The following is a 24,440-nucleotide window of genomic DNA, read 5'->3' as shown; positions in this document are numbered from 1 at the left end:
GTTGGGCCATCGGCTTGTGGTAAAACTACACTAATGATTGATAATTTTTTATTGGCACCCAACTGGTTAGACTGGAAAAACAGGCACTTGTATATCTTCTCTAAGAGCTTGGAACAATTAAAATATCAGCAGTTAATGAAGCTATATGATGGATTGGATATAGCCACTTTTGAACCAGATGTTAAGCCACTTCATGACTGTCTCGATAATTCTGTTGTTGTGTTTGATGACATTATACTGGATAATCAAAACAAGGTTAGAAATTTCTTTACACAGGGCCGGCACAAAAACATTGATTGCTTCTACCTGGCACAGACTTTTTCAAAAATACCGAAGCAACTGATCCGAGACAACAGCAATTTTATATGTGTGTTTCATCAAGACCATACCAACCTCAAACACATACATGATGAATATGTAGGTGGGGACCTGAGCTACAATGATTTTTCTAAGTTTTGCAGCGGGTGCTGGAACCAGGACAGTTATGGGTTTGTCACAATTGATATGACAAGAACACCCAATAGTGGCAAATACAGAAATAAAATCAACAATTTTCTAGACATTGAAACATAAATAAATAACCATGAAAAGGCCAATCATTGATGATCTTAAATTAAGAGATTATCTTGTAAAAAGATTTAAGGGATGGAAATCAGAGAACCGAGGAATTTATGAAAAACACAAACAAACAGAACAGCCTATCATTGATGCTATTAATAATTTAGGTAAGAATATCAAAACTGTTACAGAGCAAAATCAAAATTTGATCACAGAGCTTGTACCTGTAGCTGCTAGGAACATATTAGATTATCCATTCACCCCACTTTCCAGTATTCATACACCTAGTCCTGTTGCTCCTCGAAGAATTGAAGCTACTCTGGATCCTATTGAATTGGGTCTTCTTGCTCAAAAATATTTAACCACACCTAAAGACAACAAAGATGAGGTCTTTGGCTTATATGCTGACACAGAGCTTGATGGCAGCATCATACATAGAATTGGCAATTTCAGAGTAACATTTATGGGAGATGATATAATTGTATATTCAGAATCTCGACTTGGAGAAAAAGGTGCTTTTGTTAAGTACACCGGCACACCTGGATTGTGGGAACTGATGACTAGGAAGAGACCTGGCAGCTATACAGATCAAGATTATGAGGATTACAAAGAAATATTAATAAAATCAGATGCTCTATACCAGAACAATGATCCCACACAAAAAAGAGTCAAGTCGAGCAGTGGAGCAAAATACAATAATTTAATCAAGCCCATATGGTCACAGATCAAGACTGGCAGTGGAATCAAACAATACAACACCCTGCCCAAAGAATTTGTGTGGGTTGATGATGTCAGGAAACTTGTAGATAGGTTATTGGTGATAGCTGGGGAGGAAAATGCTGGGAACCACAATTTTTACAATGAAAAGGTTGGAATTATGGACATGATAAGCACAAAATTGTCTAATTTTATAGTGAATGACACTAAGGGGATTGGATATCTCATAAAAATTATTAATACTCTACCACCTAAATTTTGGAATATTTCTGAGGGTCGGGACCTTGTTAATGACATCATAAACAAGCTGCCATTTGAACTACACATACCAGGCTATCAGTATTGTGGTCCAGGCACAAAATTGGATCATAGATTAAACAGAGGTGATCCTGGTGTTAATCCTTTAGATGCTGCTTATAGAGACCATGACATAGCATACAACACACATTCTGATCTTGACAAGAGACATGTTGCAGACAAGAAATTAGAAGAGGCTGCATTTGGCAGATTTGTAAGCAAAGATGCATCTTTGAGTGAAAAAATAGCAGCATTGGGAACCACCATAGCTATGAGCACCAAACAAAAACTGGGGTGGGGGTTGTGAATATGTATATAATAAACCTACAATGAAGGCCAAGGGTGTTATGTATCAGATACCTTATGCAGGTCTCAAATCTCTTAAAACTATTGACAGTCTTTTGACCAAAAAGCAGCGCAAGAAAAAAAAAACTTGTATTGCAAAGGGGCATGGGATGAAATTGTTACTTAGCACCCCCCAATTAAAAAAATTACAGCAATCAAGAAAAAAATCACATGTGGGGGATTCATATTTACCATCCCTGCCATCTTAGCTGTTCTCGGGACTGTTGGAAGCTTGGCCGGGGGATCAGCCGCCATAGCAAAAACAGTAATAGATGCCAAGAAAAATAAGGCAGAATTAGATGAGCAGAAGCGCCATAACCTGGCCATTGAGAAACAAGGCAAAGGTGTTAAGAGAGCCATGAATAAGTTTAAAAAAAACAAGAGCCGCTTACAAACCAAGATATTGAAGCTTTAATCAAGCCACTGGGCATCAAACATTTTAGAGGTGTGTACATGTCTGATTCTTTACCAGAACAACCACTCAACAAAGAGTGTGGCATTGTTAATTTGGATAAGTACAAAAATCAGGGCACTCACTGGATCTGTTATCTTAAATATTTAAAAAATGAGGCATTTGTGTTTGATTCATTTGGAGGTGTTCCACCTGAAAATTTAATAAAATATTTAAATTCAGCTAATCTTTATTACAATAATGCCCGTGTTCAAAACTTCAAAGATGTTAATTGCGGACATTTGTGTTTATCTGTTCTTAGATATATGTCTCAAATAAATAAACCATCAATTGAAAATTTTCAAAAAGCCTTGTGGTATCTGAAACATCATGGGAGTATTCCATCTCACCAGCCAAAATTCAATATTGAAACTCAAATTACATGATGACATAGTGTATCCCAAAACAATAGCTCTCAGAGCATTTTACGGCATGTACTTGATCCCAAATATTACACACCACAACAACACAATTGCAGTAGGGGATCAAAAAATTGTCATCACTCCAGGACAGTATAATCTGTCCACTCTAAATGCTCAATTACCCAGAGGTGTAGTGTTAAGTCAAAATTCTGTCACTCACAGAGTAGAAATTGTATCTGCTACAGAGACAGTGGATCTGGCTACTATAGGAGAGCTGTTAGGCTTTGAGAACAACACAAAACTTGAAGCAGGCATCAAACACACTGCTATGAATATACCTAAATTCTTGGCCATAGAGACTCTGAATATTCACTGTAATGTGGCCGAGGGTATGATCACCAAATCAAATGGCATAGGCACTCACAAACAAACCGGCATCATTGCAACATTCAAACCTAATTCAGAATTTATGGAGCCAATCATCTACAATCCATCCCCAACATTATATTTTCCTGTGTGCCATAATAGAATAGATTATATTGAATTGATGGTCACTAATGAAAAAGAAGAATTAGTTGATTTTGCTGGAGCCACAACAACTGCTATCGTAGAGATTAACATTTAAATAAAAATACATACAAGAAGAAAATGGAAAATATTGAGAGTTATGAGCTTCAATCATTCCCTCCAAACAGGAGGACATTTGCAAATTTAAATCAACCCAACACAGAGATTGAGGTTGATCTGGATGTAGGGGATGGATTTATACACCCCCACAGAGCAGATCTATCCATAAAATTTGATGTTGTAAAGCTCGATGGTACCGATTATCCGGCAAATTCAAATATAAGACTTGTAGACAATTTTGTACCGCATCTGTTCTCTGAAATTGAGATCAGAAAGCATGGCGTTGTTATAAACAGAGTGGATTATCCCGGCATTACCTCCACAGCTTTGGCCACATTAAAATTATCCAAAACCGAGACTTCATACTACAAAATAGGTGGATTTGAGGCTGGTGATAAGATATTATCTAAGAACCACACAGTGCTGTTCCCGATGCGCCTGTTGCCAGGATTCTTCTCGGATTACAAAGATATTATGTGGAAGGGTGGGTTAAGAATCACATTTAGAAGAGCTGCAAATGATAACAATGCTTTGATGAGGTACAGTGCATTAAACCCTACAGGGGAAGCTCTGCCTAATACCCTACCTGATGAGGGCAAATGCATTATTCAGACTATGGAGTTAAGAATCCCTGTTGTTGAATATGAAGCCAGTTATGCTCTTAAATACAAAGCTGATATAATAAAAAATCCACAGGTTCCTTTACAATTTTATACATATCAATGTGTACAGAAGCCCGCAACTGGTTCTTATTATGAATTTGATGCCACAAATTCATTCTCCAGTATTCAATATGACATGCCTGATTTTGTGGTGGTATTGTTTCAGACTGGAAGACACAACAATCAGGAAAAAAATTCAAGCAAATTTGATAACTGCAACATCAAGAACATATATCTTAAAAATGGCAGAAATGAGGTATTTCCTAGAGAAAATTACAATTTAGACATGTCCAAGGATGATTTTCTTAAATTATATGAGGCATTTTCGGCTTTCAAGAGAGTCACTACTGGCAATACTGACATGTATTACACACCAGATGAATTCAAAGCACAGAGACCCATGTTTGTAATTAACACTTCAAAAAGGAAACAAGTTGTGGTGAATGACAGGACAAACATTAAAATTATCTGTGAATTCCATGAGGCATTACCTGATGATACCATATGTAGTGTTATTCTCATAGGGGAAAAATCATATGTTTATGATGTAAGAAATGAGAGAGTCACGGAGCAATTCTAGAGGGTCTCTGCATATAATATTTTAATATTTTAGATAAACAAATTGAAGCTGGGGTCCAATTAAACTTAAACTGGAAGTAAATATGTGTGTGTGTGTGTGTGTGTGTGTATGTGTGTGTGTATGTAGCTTTTTGGCTTAATTTCTGGTGTAGCCAAAAAAATATCAATTTTTGACAAGTTTATGGACAACAATCTCACAGAAGTGCCTTTTATAAGTATAGGCACATCAATCTGAGGGGGTTCATACTTTCTGAGAAATTCCCGAGGGCATTTTTTTTACAAAAATCTTGGATTAGGCAGGGTTCCACACTTGAGCAAAAAGCTCATATGGGCATGTTGAGCTTGTTTTAAGTGTAGGTAAATCTGCTTGAGGGGGTTCATACTTTCCGGTCCTAGTAATACAGTCAATACTACTCACAGGCAAAAAGGTAAAAAGTAACATTTCTCTCCTTCCCTCGCTTTTAGCCATCTTCAAAAAAAGTAGCGTCCAGTATCCTTCTAGATAGGAGGTGAAACGTGACTAGCGAAAGTATTGAAATCGAAGTGTGAATTATTTTGTTATGGTCTCCCTCCCTTCTTCGCATGCATGTTTCATATCACGCTCGCTGACATTGAAATAAGCGAAAGCAATTGGAAGACAGCACAGGTTATAACCCATCGTAACTAGGTCTATTTTTTTTTTTTTTAAAAAATATAATAATCGTCAGTCCATATGACAATGTTTTGTGACGTGCACGCCCTTTTTGGTTGCTGTCCGTGATGAAATTTTTTATCATTGATAGGCCGGGGACTGAGCTTCTAACTTTCCACATTTACAAACAATATCGTTTACAATAATACCTTCGCTAGAAAGCACAGTGCAATAAATATCCTATTTTATATATAAATATTTTAAGTTATGCAATAACTTTGGACAGCAGCTAATTATCATGGCGTTATATTTGCGTCCATGTCTGAAACTAGTCTTTATACACACAGCCAACTCACTCATGCAATATAATATCTGATGTAATATAATACAAACAGCTGTGGAAGGTTGTCGACTCTTCGCGAAACAGGACGTACACGTCAGAGTTGTGCAGAAGATAGGGTCGACCCCCTTGTCGATTTTGGTGATGTAGAGTACGTGTACGAAATTTGGAGGTTAAGGGTGGGCCAATTGTCAGTTTTTTTTCGATATGATCATCGTAGAGACATGCGTTAGCATTGGCTCCTAACAAAATAAACATAGGTTATCATGGTTGAACCCCCCCCTCTGTCGAAAATTTTCCAAGTCCAGCGTTAAAAATTGCAAATAACTCGAAAACGGTGAGAGATTGCGCGAAAATAAATCGAAAAATCTCCCCAAACACCACCCCTTGTCGATTTTGGGGATGTAGCGTATGTATGCCAAAGTTTGGTGGTCCTGAGTTCAAGGGTAAGGGATGTTTGCACACACCCTCCCAAAACTTTTAATCACTCGTAACTTCCGAACATGTAGCCGTAGAGAGGTCTGGGGTTTAGTGTGTTGGTCGAGTCTCGGTATCCTCTGTCCCCCCCATACCAAAAATTTAGTATAGGTCATCATAGAACCAAATTTTCATCAATCGAAAAAATTTTTCCAAGTCCTGCACACCTCGTTTACGTTTGTCGCGACTATCTTGAATTAACTAAGCGAGTCCAGATAGCGTTGGCGTTATTCTGCCTTCAGTTTCTTCACAGTAACATCAATTCATATTAACAACTTACGAGAGAACATCATGCATCTCATTTACAGCAGAGCAATTTAATATCCTCGTCTAGTACGCTGCACTTCTTTGACACTAGATGCAGTGCAGGTGTATCCCGGTGTCAGGCTGGTGAAAGGAAATAACGTTCAACCAAGTAGACGAATAGCGGTGTTCAAGTTCAGAAGATTCAACAAATGCCTGTCTGCTGCTTTAAACGTTCATTTGATTAGTTAACCACTCACCACGTGGTCATACACCACACCACATATTACACCTCTCCAGGACGTGGTGCAGACACCAAATACACTACGTGAGACCCAAAATCAACGAGGTAGGTTGCACCGTGTAACCAACTAGACGCGTGAGTGTAGTCAAAAAGTGCAGCGAACTAGACGGAGCTATTGAATCAAAGTGATCACGTGGCATTCTCTTTGAATCTGACTTCACCCACCCCTCTTTTTTTTAATCCTTAATCGCGACAATAATTGACCGACTTTTTAAGTTTACTCTATGCACAGATAGGTTAATCGGGGGACTGGGCGTACAGTTTAAAGTAGAATCGGAATCCAGTAGGTATCGAACCCGGGACCCTTTGATTACAACGTGACGACTTATCGACAAGGGGAGATTTATTTTTTGGTGACGTAGAGTACGCGTAGAGAGGTCGGGTTTAGCGTGTCGGTCGAGTCTCGGTGTCCTCTGTCCTCCCATACCAAAATAAACATAGGTCGTCATGGAACCAATTTTTTTCATCAATCGAAAATTTTCCAAGTCCACAGCGTTAAAAAAAATCTTAAATTGCAAATATCTCGAAAATGGTAAGAGTTATCGAAAAAATATATATCCCCCCCTGTCGATTTTAAAGGTGTAGAATACATGTACCAAGTTTTGGTGGTCCTGGGGTCAAGAGGTAAGAAGTTAGCCCACCCTCCAAAACTTTTGATTATTCGTAACTTTTAAACGAATAGTTGTAGAGAGATCGGGTTTAGTGTGTCGGTCGAGTCTCGGCGTCCTCTGTCCACCCATACCAAAATAAACATAGGTCGTCATGGAACCAAATTTGACCCCCATCTGTCGAAAATTTTCCAAGTCCAGCGTTAAATTGCAAAATGTCTCGAAAACAGTAAGAGATAGCGCGAATATTCTTCCCGTTGACCCTCTTGTCGAGTTTTGGTGATGCAGAGAACGTGTACCAAGTTTTCGGAGGTTCTTGGAGGTCAAGGGTGGGCCAATTGCCAAAAATGTTTTTGATCACTCGTAACTTTCGAAAAAATGATCATAGAGAGCTGGGATTTCTTGCATTAGCATCGTCTCGGTGTCCTCTGTCCTCTCATAACAAAATTGGCGTAGGTTGTCATGGAACCAATTTTTCATCAATCGAAAATTTTCCAAGTCCTGTGTTAAAAAATCTTAAATTTGCAAATATCTCGAAAATGGTAAGAGTTATCGAAAAAATATATCGAAAAACACCACCCCCTGTCGATTTTGGAGATGTAGAATACGTGTACCAAGTTTTGGTGGTCCTGGGGCCAAGGGGTAAGAAGTTAGCCCAACCCCCAAAAACTTTGATCACTCGTAACTTCCGAACAAATAGTCGTGGAGAGGTCGGGTTTAGTGCGTTGGTCGAGTCTCGGTGTCCTCTGTCCACCCATACCAAAATAAACATAGGTCGTCATGAAACCAATTTTTTTCATCAATCGAAAATTTTCTAAGTCCAGCGTTAAAAAAAATCTTAGGACAAAAAAAAACCCTACAAAGACAGAGACATGGACATAGACATTACATATAGACATAGACATTACACATAGACATAGACATTAGACAACTTAACCTAACTTAACCGGGAACACGAGCCCGGGGACAGGGGAGAGAGGGAACGAAATTGTCGTTTTTCTAGATATCCACAGGCAAAAGCGTATTTTTTTTTCAAATACGATATGACAGTCGCTTTTCGATACCGAAAAACTAAATACAATAAGTATATATATATATATTTACAATATTAATGTTTATTTAACAATATCTACCTATGAATTTGCCTCGAACGAAAACATGTCATAGAAAAACATTTTTCCAGCCGTAAGTTCAAAAATTTTGGCCCCTCTCTTCCCCCTAAATCGCATTACATACATGTGGAAAAAAAACAAAATATTATTTGTTTGTTTGCTTGCGTCACAATACGGAAGTAATGAGAGGCACGCGTGTGTGTGTGTGTGGCACATCGTTCCCGAGAGAGAGGTAGGTTTACAAAGGTCACGATATATAAACATTGGTCCCGGACTTGGAAAATTACGATAAGATGCATTCATCCTTCAAGGATGAGAGAGTGCATTATTTACTCATCACGCTGTGTCAGCGCAACGAATGAAGGCGCGGAACGTGGAGAGAAAGTGAGTTTTTGAGGTTTTGGCGAACCTCAATTAATAAAAGTGAGTTTTTTGAGATTTTGGTGATCCCCAAATGAGTAAAGTGAGTTTTTGATGTTTTGCTGCTGTTTTCTTCGCTGCGAAACATCGTCAGCGCAATAAATGAGTCGCGGAACGTGGAGAGAAAGTGAGTTTTTAAGGTTTTTGTGAGAGCCAATTGATGTCCTAGAACCCGGACACCTGCACTACAAGTAGAGGCTCTCGTGTAGTTTAGCACGTAATAAAAAAGGATAGGTTAAGTTATATCACGTAAGATCGTGGCATTCGTACCAAGTATGAGTGGGAAAAAATGGGAAAAAAGGGAAATTTTACAAAAACATCGCTAAACGCTAAAACACAGACAAAAAATTGTCAAAATATGTCAAAAACTGATATTCAATTGATAAAAAAAGAGGCTAAAAAAGCACTCGTACCAAGTATGACTTTGAAACAACTAATATACACTACTAGATCGCTCAACGAACTTTTGATATCGCTCGAATCGGATAGTGCCGTCACCGCCGTTTTCAATTTTTCCAAATCTTCGCTCGAAGGCACGCTCGTCCGTAACGATTCCAAGTCACCCTGTATGTTGTCGAGTACGTGATGAAAATGAGCAAGATTGGATTCGACGTTCAAATTTTCCAAATATTCGATCTTCTGCTGGACCGTGCTCAACGTGTCTTGAATGCTCGTCAACGCGCTCGCTTCAGCGTGAATATTTTTAATTTCTTCGTTGATCAACTCCAGAGACGCCTGAAGCGTAGCGATGGTGGTTTGAATGTGTTCGAAATCTTGATAAGCCTCCAATTGAATTTTTATGTTCGCGACGCTTTTACCGATGACCTGCAGTTCGTCCGACGATGGTAGGTTCGTCATGGTATCTTCCAAAGTCTGCAACTTGGATTTAATTTCTTCCAACGTGCCGGTGAATTCTTCTTGTAATTTGGAAACGACGACATGCAAGCGTTCTACATCAATATCATTCACGACGGTTTGAAGTTCAGAGAAATTATTTTCGATTGCGGAAGTTCGTTCTTCGATTTCGAGTTTCAATTTTTCCAAATCTTCATTTTTCGATTGAAATTGCTGTAATTTGGCCAAATAATTTTGAAGCGAATCCACGCTCAACTGTATATTTTGAACGTTGTCGTAAGAAGGTACGTCGACGTAATTTTTTATGAGCGTTTTCAGTTCGGAATCGATTTTCAGAATAGGATCGAGACATTGCGTTTGGAGCGTAGCGATCTACGACTCTAAACTTTTGTTTAAGGTCTCCTGCAAAGCGATCAAATCGCTCCTCAACTTTTTGACTCGGACGTCCAACATGAGAATTTCTTCTGCGTGGTCCACACGCTTGGTGTTGCCGAAAATGTCGTTAGGCATTTTTGGTTAACGGTTATTTATAATAGGATAGACGATTCGTAATTCTACGAACAGAGGAACGAGTCTGTCGTAATCTCCGAGGAGTTCCACGTAAAGACAATCTCCTGCAGACACATCGTACGCCATGTTAGAAAGTACCTTGTCGTGCTTCATTCGAAAAATGTTCTTGCCGCTAGAAATTTTGATTTTTCGCCCTTCGTTCTCTGGATTCACGGTGATGCGAAGTTTCCCGTCGATCGGAATTTCGTAAAAATGTAAATTGTTGTTGAATATGTAAAAAGTTTTGCCGACGTCCTCGTCCAATTTTGTCCAAATGCTTTTGAGGTGAATGATCAACAGACCGTTGAGTTTAGGTAACACGGAAGGTAAGACTTCATGATCTGGTATGGACGGTGCAGTTTCCATGATGATCTGTTTTTGAAACCGAACAAGTTCATAGGCATGCTGGTTATTTAAGGATACGGTCAAAGTTTTATTTTGTAATGACAGTCAAAGTGTTTTTTTTTTGAGTTAGTGAAAATTGTTGTGTGTGGTGGTGAGTGCTAATTATTTACACTGTGCGCAATTTTTATTTATTTCTAAACGACGATGTCCCCAAGGCAATGTGTGAATACCACACTCGAGGACGCACCTCTTATCGTCATCGGGATCCAGCGCAATTTTTCTAACTTTGTTTGTGGTGATGATATGGTCGACGCTCTGGATTCTTTGTTCTATACTTAGTATCGTCGATTGTGAGTAAAGGCAATCGATGTAATCGTGGAAGGTGAGTTTGTTCTCCACCGTATTTTTGCCCACACCTTTTGCTTTCTTCGTGACGCTACTCTCTGTTCTCATGGCATACATCTTCGAACGCAAACCCGCGAACTCGACAATAATATCACCGTTACATTCATCTTTCAGTTTACCTAGGACTTTTTTGTTACGAGATGGAATTCCAAATCTGTTGGGTTGAGGATACGCAGAAGTATCGAAATACTCGAGCATGGAAGACTTTTTTATGTCTTCGTATAGGTTAGGTGTTTGTATGCTGTAAATGAAGCTGTCGGTGTCCGTGTACAAAAGTGACATCTTATCATTGAAGAAGGGTTTCATCACGTCGTAATGAAATTCGAACATGTAAAGTTTCGACAAGTCGAGAACCGTTGCGCCAACGTAAATTGGTTTTCTGAATTTCATCAATTTTATATCTAGATTGAAAAGTGCCAAATTCTCGTCGTAAATTTTTCTCGACTTGAATCTAGGATCGGCTATCCACTTCCGACATTTATTCTTATTGGAAATTAATTTCACGTCTACGTGCTTTCTAACATTCTCCATGGTCTTTCCGTACAACGCATTGTTCATTAATTTAAAGAAGTCCTTGTCTAAATCGGAAGTGGCAGCTGTTCTATGTTGTGTGTTAGTTTCTATGTAAGGTCTTAACCACGTGGAATGTTTAAACTTTAGTATTCTTCTAACATTTACTATCTGAACACCCTTTCCAATCAAAAACCGAAGATTCTTGTAGTGGACGACGTATCTCTGTTTAGGGTCCAATGTTAACAAAAGCTTGTCTTGAACCGAGTCGGGTGGGCATTTGATTTCGGGAGTCGGAGGCAAATCCGAAAACGTGTCGTGCAGGTGGTCGGAGAATTGGAGATCTACCTCTGCGAAGAAACCACACTCGCTATCGACGAAATGAATAATGTCTATCGAAGTGGGATCTAACCATTCGAATCCCCCGTAAGGAAGTTTCTGAACCATGGCATGTCCGTAGAGATTATTAACGTCGGCGTAGAAGATGTAATTCGATGCTCGATTTGAATCGTAATCTTCTTTCATGTGTACGTTATTAGCTTTTGCATGTCTCTGTACGCATTGCACCATTCCACCTCGTATCCCTCTTTCGATAAATAGCAACATGTCAACGTCCGATATCAGTTCCAGCTTGACCTTTGTCTGGAATAACATTGCCGACCACGCTAATCCCGGTAGACTGTAGAAATACGCTGGATCTAATTTATAAATATTCGTTGCCGTTTTCCTGAACGCTTGAAAAACATCCGCGAGTATCGTCACGTCTAATTTTAAGTATGCGTCGTGGTAGTCTCCGAGTGTCCTACATTCTAATTTCTCCAACATGAGTTGCGCGTGTTGGTATTCTTCGTCCGTGATTCCTTTCTCTCTGAGTCTGCTGTAAAATTCTCTTGGAAGTGGAAGAGCGTCGTCGTTAAATTTAGAACCATCACTAACATATTCGTAAGGATAAACCCCTTTACGTCTAACGAGTTCTATGTCTACGTTGGGAAAACTAGCTCTAGTTATTTTAAATTGATCGTCGGTGAGTTTGTTCGCTAAAGCATCCAGACTTGCAGAGAGAAATCTATACGAATCCAGGAAGCGCATCTCGATTGTATTTTTCGTTCCCGGAATCGACACTTGCTTGCTGAGACTAATGTAGCGTTCTTCATTCTCGGCCAAGACACCTATACGTTTCGGATCGTAGCCAAGATGTCTCACCAGGTGGTGAAAATCATATCCGCTTCCGTTGTGAAAGAATATGGGGATGAATTTAGGTTTCTGGATTTTAAGATTGCACGTGTTGCAAATTCCACCTATGTAGTTTCCGCTGAAATGATCGTGGTGGAATATTTTTTTGTTCTCATCAGTGAAACTTTGATCACATACCGGACACACCTCAGTGGAATTGTAATTTTGAAGTTCATTTTCAGTTAAAGGTGCCATCGGTTTTGATGTAAGCAGTACGCTACCAATTACCTCAACCTCCTCCACCATTTTTTCCAGGAAGTGTTCGATTACATTTGGCCCGCGGTATATATATATGCTTCATTTATTTTATCACGTCGCACAACAACATAGCCGAAACTATTAGGTTTATGAAGCTGGTACGGCGTTGTGGAGGAAATTTCAGGATCCGGTTCGCAGTAGGAGAGTGGTTTCAGGAAAGACTCGAAATCTGCGACGATGATTGCGGGATGTTCAAACAATGCATTGTGCATTTTGAATTCTTCGACTTCGTTCGTTTCGGGCATCAACATTCTAGCCGGTCTGTTGTCGCCGCAATAAATTTTATGTTCGACAAGTTTATCGGTAGCAATCTGACGTCCGGTGTATTTTCGATAATCGGATTGTTGTCGATCGTCGAACGTGGTTAGACATCTCGGGCAAACTTCGATGTTGTTTGCATGCTTGGTTGATTGACTTCTGACCATGCGTGATAGAGAACGAATTAGCGTGTAGTGATGAACATCCTCGTTTGAAATTAGAAGAAGATTAATCACACGAGCATCGTCATCGTCGATATCGTTTTGAATCCGGTTTTGATCGAAGCCTTATTGTCGCGACCAACGACGAATTAAGATGACGAGCATCGCCAGCACGACGGACACATCTTCGACCACGAGCCCCTCTCACAATTCAAGCACGAAGACACCCACGAACCTCGGTGGTGCGAAAAATAAATTTCCACACTGGTCCGAGCACACCCTTCCGCGCATACGAAAGCATTTCGGCAAGCGCGTGTACGATTTGGACTTCACCTCGACGGTGCTGCAGAACGAAGATCCAGTCGATAAGGCACCTCCGATCAAATTAACGCTGCACACCACGATCGAGATCCAATGTAATTTAGTTCGGTGCGCAAATTAAGAAAAAAATAACTCATGAAACTCTACAGAGGCATATGGCTTTGATAGCCATGACCATTAGAACTGGTGTTGGGCACCACGCACCCCTCTCTCTGGCGGGATATTTTTTTTCTATTTTTGAGGGTCTTAACAAAAATAATTTTGATTATCACACACACACACACACACACACACACACACACACACACACACACACACACCCCGCAGAAGATCACACATGAGTTTTTTAAAAACAAAAAAAAACAAAAAAGAACATCGTAACAGATTACGCTGAGAGCAAGGTCGTAGTAGATTACACTGAGGGACCTTACAGTAAGAGGAGACAGACTTATAGGAAAATGTCGTAAGTCATTTCAAAAAATAAGTCAAAGGACGAGGTAGCATAAGAGCAAGATTTGCAGGAGGTAAAAAATAGCTTAAAAAGTGATGCCAGAGCTTTTTTTTCTGTTCATTTTTCTCTCATTGTAGGTTAGTTTAGTCCGTAAAACGTCGTAAAATAAAAAATAGGTCAAAGGATGGGTCCAGAACGTTGGGTTCCACCTACTTCTCGTCAGGCGCGGAACGTGGAGAGAAAGTGAGTTTTTTTTTGAGGTTTTGGTGAACCCCAATTGGTCAAAGTGAGTTTTTGAGGTTTTGGTGCTGTTTTCTTCGCTGCGAAACATCGTCAGCGCAATAAATGAGGCGCGGAACGTGGAGAGAAAGTGAGTTTTTGAGGTTTTGGTGAACCCCACTTGGTGACGTTGAACCCGTGCACCTACACTACTAGTAGGTCAAAGCACGTAGAGGCTCTCGTGTAGTTTAGCACAAAAAAAATGAATAGGTTAAGTTATATCACGTAAGATCGTGGCATTCGTACCAAGTATGAGTGGGAAAAAAAGGGAAATTTTACTAAAACATCGCTAAACGCTAAAACACAGACAAAAAATTGTCAAAATATGTCAAAAACTGATATTCAATTGATAAAAAAAGAGGCTAAAAAAGCACTCGTACCAAGTATGACTTTGAAACAACCAACTTACACTACTGGACCCAATCGTCCCCACTGCTAGGGAACGAGATCTTTCGGTGTCATTTTCCTCCAAATTAACGCTTCTATCGTAGCACATTATTCTACCTACCCAAAATTATGCCTTCATTGTGCTTTTAAACTAATATTTTAAATTGTAGGTCAGACGGCCTATGCATGTTCGTGACAGCTTCATATATTTGAAATCATTTTTCAGGCAGTTATTTCTCGTGCGTGCGACAAATACCGACGTTACGGCACCGTGTGACGGTAGGTGTGCAGCCAATCACCGCCAAAATAGCGCCACTTTGCTCGGTGATGCAAAAAGATTCCAATACAATGTTAAAAATCGTGGGTAATATATATTTACAAGTGGTTCATACCTCTGTCTAAATTATTTCTTGTGTAACGCTCATCACAATTTTCTTTTGGATAGAATTTTGGAGAACGTGAGTTACGCGTAAATATGGTACATTTTATTTTTTAATCGTAAAACACAAGGATGTTGGATTTTTGCTGTAGTTTTCGTTTCTTAAGCACAAATTGTGTTGAAATTCGCGTGAAATGGTAACATTCCGATTTATGCAAAATTTGCATTGTTTCACGATTTCAAATGGATGAAAAATATGTTCAGAAATGTCACTGCATATGCATAGACATTCTTTTGCAGCAATTGGCATTTTCCAGTGTTATCGCATTTGCGAAAAGTTAAGGTTAAAAGTAGTTAGTGACAGTGGCAGCGATGAGGGGGGCGTTGGGGGCAGTTGCCTTCACCCAATTCTTGCACACATTTGCCCCGCACTATGCTAAATCTTATCTACCAAGGGAAAGTAAATTGGCCTTGTCCACTACTTTTGGAACCCAAGCACCGCCACCGGTTAATAACGTAATTTATCAAAAGTAATTGTTACTTGTAACTACGCTAGAAGTAAGTAGTTTTTTCTAAACAATGATATGTACACACACACACACACACACACACTTCCTACATGTTTGCATAAATTCTGAATCGTAATGTCCGTGTATAAATTTAATCCATAATCTTATTTTTCCCAGTTACATCTACCCTAAGATCACCCTGTGCTGGACTGAGTTTCTGGAGCTGAAGGTTCGAGTCCCGTGCAACGTTCGAGAAGTCATCGAGGTCGAATACGGCAAGGACTGGTTCACCCCGAAGAAGGACTGGAACTATCTGACAAGCTCGCAAAACAGCGTGCAGGAAGGACAATGGCCAGACGACCAGAATCCTCACGAGACCTACAAATCATACTTAGAGGTTCTGAGGAAGCAGGGACAATAGTACTCTCAACATAGAGTGTTAAGTTTATTTATTTGTACCATAGCAAATGACTGTTAATACAAGTGTTGCTTGCTGCTACATGTGTTTATACGATAACGAACCAGGATCTTTGGACTGCTAGTGTACCCCCTTTCATGCAGGTCTACTCACCGGCGTACTCAGGTGGAGGAGGTGGAGCTGAGGGGGTTACAGCCAAGGTTGACAAAGTTTGAGTTTTTTTAAAAAACAGAAACAAAGCCAACAGCTTTTCTTGCTTTAAACGAATGTATGAAACAGTGTTCTAATCAAGAGCAAAAATATATTTTATACAAATAAAACGTTTAAAACATAATCCCAAGAGGACTTATTTCCTAATGATAGTGGTTGATAAGGAAACTGTTAATCATTCAAGGAAAGACTGTTGCTTCTAGTTAGAAAGTAAATACTTGACTACCCCTTATATAACCTATTTACGTTATTTGTAAATCTCGCAAGTAGGCTGACTGTTCAGGAAGGTTTGACTATTTCACAGTTGCCAGGCCCCATTCTATCACCGTTGTAGCTCTCTGTTTTTCAAAATATAACATTTTGTTGCGAATCTAACCAAATATATTTACATTAACAACAACAGAGGCGTAGCAACATATCACGAGGCCCAGGGCGCGATTAGAATGTGAGGCCCGCATCGGTATTTAAATTTGAAATCTCAATGTGAATCGATAGAAAATCTTCAGGGATACGTCAGAAAATTATCATATTTAAACAATAATAAATTACTGAAGAAAATGATGTTTAATAATTTCACTCACCCTAAAAATGTCTTTCTTTGTTCTCGGGGAGCTGAAATATGAAGCTGCAGGAAGGAAGGAAGAACTGCTTATATTATCAATTGCCTTCTTGAGTTGCAAACAATCCAAGCATTTAAATACCTCGCACTTGCTTCGTGGCAGTTGGAGGTGCTTTATTGTTCACATCAGTGTTTGGAAGTAACTAGTTACAAGTAACAGTTACTTTTTTGAGAAAATGTAACTGTAACTAGTTACTTTAAAAAGTGAGTAACTGTAACTGTAACTGGGTTACTTTTTTACGATAGTAGTAACGTTTAACAGTTACTTTTACAGTTACTTTGCGACACTTAAATTGCTATGTAAGTGTGGCGATTTAGGGCTCAAAGTAAGCCGGAATTTAGGTTCTGCTGTGATATAAAAGCCCATCCTTCGATACATGGTAATTCTTGCAAACAATAGATGAAGAGGAAAAGAGAAAGTGGTTGTACTAAATTTGTCTTCTGTCGGTGGTCAGTCGGTAGGCTCCAGCCAGGTGCCAGGAATCTCAAGGTTTATCGTATGTTCCATCTTTCGTTTGGTAGAGCTGAATTCCAAAGCGATATACACACCTCGGAAGAGGGCTGGATTTCCCAGAAGCGGGAAGATATGCTTCTAGGAGGAGAATTCCTTCCTATTGCTGACAGTTCGCCATTGTCAGTTGCGTGCTGTGAAGTGTCTCTTGTTTCTGTAGTTTCTTCTTCTGTGACCTTATAACTTTCCCCTTCTGAAAGTAGTTCCGATAGTTTTTTTTCCCTTTGCTATAATATTGGATAAAACTGAAACTGCAATTTTTCAGTGTTTTTACGAAAGATTTCAACGATACTGGTACTATGAACGAAACTGAAGAAGACGAGAGCTAGAGAGTGCGCATATGAATGGAAAACAATGTAATTGTTTCCACGTGATTTCATTTATCTCAGTTCCTGATAATTTAAAAATGGAAGTAAAAATATTTCCGGTTAGAATTCGCTTATTTATGATTATTCAGCATTTCTGGACATTTTGAAAAAGTAATATATTTTGGGAAGTGCTATTCGTCTAAGATTTAAATGAGAATCCATTTTCTTGAAATAACAGCTACGACAGATCTCGCCATTATTATTGATACAACAGTGAATTACAACACTCAAGTGGCAAACTAACGAATCAGGAAGACCCTAGCCATCATTCTCGCTTGTTTATGTAATCCTCTGAGAGAGAACTGAAGGGGTAAGTTTAAAATGTCAATTTCACTTTCATTGATAACGCACAATTATAGGCTACTACATTATATTTTTTATCATTTTCTGGTTCATAAACACTTGAAATCAGTGGCGTAGCAATATATCGCTAGGTCCTGGGCGAGATAAGTGCTTTTTATTAAAATAAATAATAAATGGGTAAATATCCACGCAAGCTATCGTGAGTTTTTAGTAAATGTTTCACATGAGAAATACGACAATAATTTTTTACTTATTTCGCGTCCCCCCTTAGGTTTTGAGTCCTCCAGCCTCTATGTTACGCCCGTTTTGACGTATTGATTCAAATTTTAACGTTTAACTAGAATTTAAAGCCAGATATTTTATTACACCCAATTTCATTATTGCCATTTCCATCTTATTTTCTTATTTCTATGTATTACATTTTTCGTATAAGTCCCATGGGACGCGAGGCCCCGGGCGATCGCCCACTTCGCCCACCCCTTGCTACGTCACTGCTTGAAATTGTACAACAAATTTATTTCTCTCTGACGCGCCCTTTATGCGAAACAGACCTCCCTTCTTAGAATATATTCTGCCTGAGTGATATCTCTGTCTCTCTCTTTCTATGCAGTTTGTAGAATCCCCCCATGAACATTCCTTAAGAACAAGAATGATAATAAATACAAATGTTTGTTGCAGTAGCTCAGGTCAACCTCCGTGGCGGAGTGGTTAGCACAACGCACTATATGTCAGGGGTCCCGGAATCTAGTTCATTTCGGACATAGATGTTTGTGTTTGTTCCAATGAGAATATAGAAAACAGAAAATTGACATACGTGAAAATTGAGAAAATGTGAATAATGGGGGAAACCTTTTCCATCCTTTCACCCCTCACTTCTACTTAATACATTTTTTGCATGAACCCCATGAAACGCGAGGCCCCGGGCGATCGCCCACTTCACCCACCCCTTGCTACGCCACTGAATAACAATGTACGTAAAGGCCCGAACAAAACTGTTACATCCATACTGTTCAATTACAAAGGTGTTGTAAACACTTGAAAACAAACTTTTTCATGTGTTTTAAACATTAAAACCAAATTGTTTTAAACATGACAACCCTGCCTACAGCCCCTTCCGAAATCAACATTTTGAAGTCAAAACAGCAAAGCGGTCTGAAAAGCAAAGTGATGAATGTTCTGTAAAGGTGTTATATGTGTTGCTACTCCATGGCGATAAGTGGATATACTGTATAGTAAATTGTCAATGGCAACTTCTACCACCGTCGTAGAATTATGAAACACACATAACGTTTTGCAGGGAAGCGAGTATTGCAGGATGTAGATGTCCCATTTTTATTTCTGGTGAGTGTACATTGCGCAATGGTTTGGCTGACACTGTAGGTCCAGTCCCGATTCACCTATCTGAACATCAAGTAGACTTTCATAACAAATAAGTTATGGAAACCGAAGTTTGAGACAAAGAAGTTACACCAAATGAAAGGTCACTGCACTGGAACATAACACTTGAAGACGAATCACATGTCCAGCCCTTACCAGGCTTTAAAGTGAGTTAGAACTCAAATCCTGCAGGCACATTGGACATCTACACAAAAGTCCATTCTTTGTTACATTGATTGTTGTAAACAATACATGGAGATGAAAAGAGAAAGTTCCTGTACTAAATTTGTCTCCTGTCAGTGGGCGTTCGGGAAATTAAGAAAAAAACAACAACTTAATATATTTCGGTCAGTGCTATTTATCTAACATGGAATGACTGATTTGGGCCCGCTTTAGACGAAAGCATTTTCCTTAACATTTATGCCATGACCAAAATGCTACCGTGTAAAGTGAAAAATGTTATGGCATTTCAGATGCCATGGCATATTTCATGGCAAGGATAGGATCCGTCCTATTTCCGTAGCATTTTTCGTAGCATAACCAATCAGAAGCGACCTCTACGTCACGAGTGCAGTGTAATGGCTGCCGAGTGTATCACTTCACACTTTCAAAAGCCGATAACTATTCAACCGAGAGGAATAACGTTTTGTATTAAACTGTATTAGGTACAAAACAATGGCGCTGCTTAAATACATCCTTTATAAAGTTTACTGTACACGTATGAAAGAATAATTTAGTTGTTTCAATTTAAACACCGTGCACTCACCATAGATGATGTAACTCGACGTGTCATTCATGTTGTATATATATATTATACATTCTAATCGCAAAAGCTAACCGAAATGATCCCGAAAAGTAGTACGTGCTCTAAGATATTTGGAATCATCTATGCTAGCAAAAATGTTAAAGGAAATATTTCCTTCTATACATCATATGTGTATATATATTTATTTTGGATGTAATAATAACAGTAATCAGCGCTCTTTTGTCTGGCGGTACGCAACGGTACGCATCTTTGTATAGGTGAGTATAAATATAAAAACATTCCATTTTAACGAAAGAAATGTGTGTACAGTCATGTTCAAAAAATCTGTCGCATGGATTTTTTCTAAGTCCAACGTCTTACGAAATTATGTTGGTAGCTCTGAAACAAGGAAGTGTTGTGAAATATACGATCCTCCAATCAGAGTGAAGTTCGAATCGGAGGAGCAGGAGGCGTGACTCACGGTCTTGTCCATAGGAAGTTCAACCAATGCAGCATTTCCAAATATGAGATAACGTCCCCATTGGTTAAATATTGTTTCAATAATGCGAATCGGCAGAAAGATTGAGCAAAAGTTTACTTTGTCGTTTTAATTGCCTTTAATCGTTTCAAATTAGTATTAAATTGTCCCAATTATAGTTCACGAACTTAATATAATGTATTCATGTATGTGTTTGACAATCATGTGTCACTCATTAGAACAATTTTCACATTGTTTTCAAGAGAGAGGGACAGAAAGATATTGGGAGAGATGGGACGAAGAGGTGATTGTGGAAAATGTTTTATTTGACGTTCAGTAATAAAAAACAATCAAATCAATGATGATTATCTTATAAATACCATATTTAACGTAAATTTGTTTTAAAAATGGGGGCGGGGAGCTTTTTGTTTTACGTTCAGTGCAGGATAACAAGTGGAGACACATAGTGGTTCGTATCTCACTTTAAACTGTAGGTCCAGGCCCCATTAGCCTATCTGTGTATAACGTGGATTTAGAATTCAGTAGAAAATAACGTCGATCTAGTATTTTGGATTTTAGATGCGTTGAGACCACTAAAATTTCCAATTCTTATAATAAGAAACCTGTCCTCATATTAACATTTTGAAAGTGAGAGAGTTAATTGTATAATCTTTCGTTGTTAGTTTCAAAGAAGACTAATTCAAATAGTAACAATGGGAACGAATAAAGCTTACGAAAAGTTTTTGCCACTGTTGGGATTTGAACCTACGACCATTAGAGTGACAACCCAGTGCGATAACCACTAACCCACGAGTTTGTTCTTTCTTATGCATGATTATGAGTTAAGACCAATTCGTTCAATATGCATTAGAAATATAATCCCCACCCGCCTCTTTATAAACAACACACCCAAACGCTCCTTTGTAGCAAATGAAATAAAGGTGGTATGAATGTCACCAAAATTTTGAGCAAAATCTACTATATTTACGACGCAATCGTTTTACATGGAGAGGCTACAGCTTCGAAAATTGAGGTTGTGGTTTGACTGTAATTGTTGGATACCCCATAGGTATCGATAAGCCAAGGCTCTAGTGTGCACTAGATTGGTTCATTTGTAGTGACGTGCTCAGGAATTTGTAAAGAGGTATGTGAATATAAAATTGTGTTTATGCTAATTTTTTAAACAGTGAACTCATAATTTAATATATCTCTGTCCATCTCATTATCCTACTTAGGAACTAATTAGTATTGCAGGAGTCATACTGAAAAGAAATCTCACGTGACAATGACGAGAAATTAGATTTACGGAAGGAATTGTTTTCATATTTTAAAACCTCGAAGGGCCTTGAGCTATCTCCCGACTGTCAGTCTCCCTTCCACAATCCTACCCAGAGTTATCTTCAACTGGCAACGAGGTGACGTTGGTCAGCACGTCGAACCCTCAGCCATTATAGAAGATATCTGAAACCAGGTTACACCAGTCACTCGTAGCTCCCCAATTTCCTCACGATGGTGGGTTGCCACCGGTCCTATACAGATAACAGGCCGAGAACCCAGGACGACTCGAATCCATGCCGTCCCGGTGCAGTCGGAGTCCAAATCACAGAGTCTTAGACCGCACCGTTACTGAGGAGGAGAGTTTTCATATTTTGTTTCTTATAAATGTCGACAATACATTAAATATGTTACGCACCAAAAATTAGTGTAAAAAAATAGCCGGTTCTATAAGAGATTCGAACCTTTGATCTTCACTCAACTAGGCAGCTATTTTTAACAATTTCCCATTTTCTCACTCAACAACCTTCGTTGAACGTTTGTCTTAAGAGTCGTTAGCAATCTTGTAAACCTTATTAGTAGTTGTATTTGAGTTGAAACCAGGACAAGAAAGTATGAACCCCCCTGAAGCAGATTTGGCTACACTTAAAACAAGCTCAACATGCCCATATGAGTTTTTCGCTCAAGTGTGGCACCCCCTCTAATCCAAGATTTTTGTAAAAATGCCCTTTCAGAAAGTATGACCCCCCTCAGATTGATTTGCATACACTTATAAAAGGCACTTCTGTGAGATTGTTGTCCATAAACTTGTCAAAAACTTGATGCCCACACGGCCACACACATACACCCACACCCACCCACACCCACCCACATACACCCACACCCACCCACACCCACCCACACCCATACATATTTACTTCCGGTCCACTTCCGGTCCACTTCCGGTCTACTTCCGGTCCACTTCCGGTCCACTTCCGGTTCACTTCCGGTCCACTTCCGGTTTGACCACTTCCGGTTTGACCACTTCCGGTTTGACCACTTCCGGTCTACTTCCGGTTTAAGTTCAATTAGAGTAGTATGTTTGACTGTACAACCAGCACAGGAAAAGGAAGAGCCTCTTCAAGCGCATTTGCTTACACTTAAAACTAGCTCAACATGCCAATATGAGCTTTTTGATTAAGTATGGAACTCTGTCTAACCCAAGATTTTTGTAAAAACGCCTCTCGGGAATTTCCCGAGAAAGGAAGAGGCTCTCAGATTGATTTGTCTACACTTACAAAAGGCACTTCTGCCAGATTTTTGTCCACAAACTTGCTAAAAATTGATATTTTTTTGGCTATACCTGAAATTAAGCCAAAACACACACACACACACAGCACACACACAGCACACACACACACACGCACACACACACACACACACACACAGCACACAGCACACAGCACACAGCACACACACACACACATACACACACATACACATATTTATTTTACCTGGAATATTTCAATTGGGCACCAGGCTCAACTTGCATATCTAGTATTAAGATAATCTAGAATTGAGCTGTGACTCTCTCATTATTATAATCTATTCATATTTAGAGTCTGTCCAAGTTGTTATATAAAATTAATACACTTGGCATTAGGTCAGTGCTTTCTGGGACACGCATGTCTGTGCAGGTCAGATTCCTGCGCCATGGAGTTGTGGGATCAATATTCGGTGCAATTTCTCGGCGCGGCAGGCAACAGGTAGGATCTGATCGATATTGCGAGCAGAACAATTCTTATTCGCTCTAGTAGTTCTATTGCCTGTAATTTCTCCTGCGGGAGTCTTATTCGATTTAGTTCCAGACAAATCCGCTCGCCTCAGCATGGAGGCGCTGCGGTCTCGATTGCATGTACACTCAGCAGAAAAATGGGATGTACGCTCAGGAGACAAAAATATAAGAAAAGGTCTCATGTTTCTGAATGCACCCCCAACCCACCTCCACACACCCCCAACCCACCCACACACGCACACACACACACGCACACACACACACACACATACACACACACACATACACACATACACATATTTACTTCCGGTCCACTTCCAGTTTGACTTCAATTGGGCACCAGGCCCAACTTGCATATCTAGTACTAAGACAATGTAATATGCAGAGGCTTTCTAGAATTGCTCTGTGACCCTCTCATTTCTTACATCATAAACATATGATTTTTCTCCTATGAGAATAACACTACATATGGTGTCATCGGGGAGTGCCTCATGGAATTCACAGATAATTTTAATGTTCGTCCTGTCATTAACCACAACTTGCTTCCTTTTTGAAGTGTTAATGACAAACATGGGTCTCTGTGCTTTGAATTCATCTGGTGTGTAATACATGTCAGTATTGCCTGTAGTGACACGTTTGAAGGATGAAAATGCCTCATATAATTTGAGGAAATCATCCTTAGACATGTCTAAATTGTAATTTTCTCTAGGAAATACCTCGTTTCTGCCA

General features: G+C 39.4%; 1 protein-coding gene across 3 annotated transcripts in view; it reads left to right on the top strand.

Moving 5' to 3' along the window:
* Positions 1–16,342, top strand: part of LOC145996932 (ribitol-5-phosphate transferase FKTN-like) — a 90,510-nt gene extending 74,168 nt beyond the window's left edge. For all 3 annotated transcript variants that reach the window (XM_083133511.1, XM_083133510.1, XM_083133509.1), the window contains one exon: positions 15,811–16,342. In XM_083133511.1, the coding sequence (XP_082989637.1) occupies positions 15,811–16,054 (244 nt within the window). In that variant the 3' untranslated portion in view covers positions 16,055–16,342. The remainder of the gene's footprint in view (positions 1–15,810) is intronic.
* Positions 16,343–24,440: the final 8,098 nt, after the last annotated feature.

Source organism: Lepisma saccharinum, chromosome 13, assembly GCF_977018435.1.
Source record: "Lepisma saccharinum chromosome 13, izLepSacc3.1, whole genome shotgun sequence".
Classification (NCBI taxonomy): domain Eukaryota; kingdom Metazoa; phylum Arthropoda; class Insecta; order Zygentoma; family Lepismatidae; genus Lepisma; species Lepisma saccharinum.
This window is presented reverse-complemented; position numbering and strand designations above follow the sequence as displayed.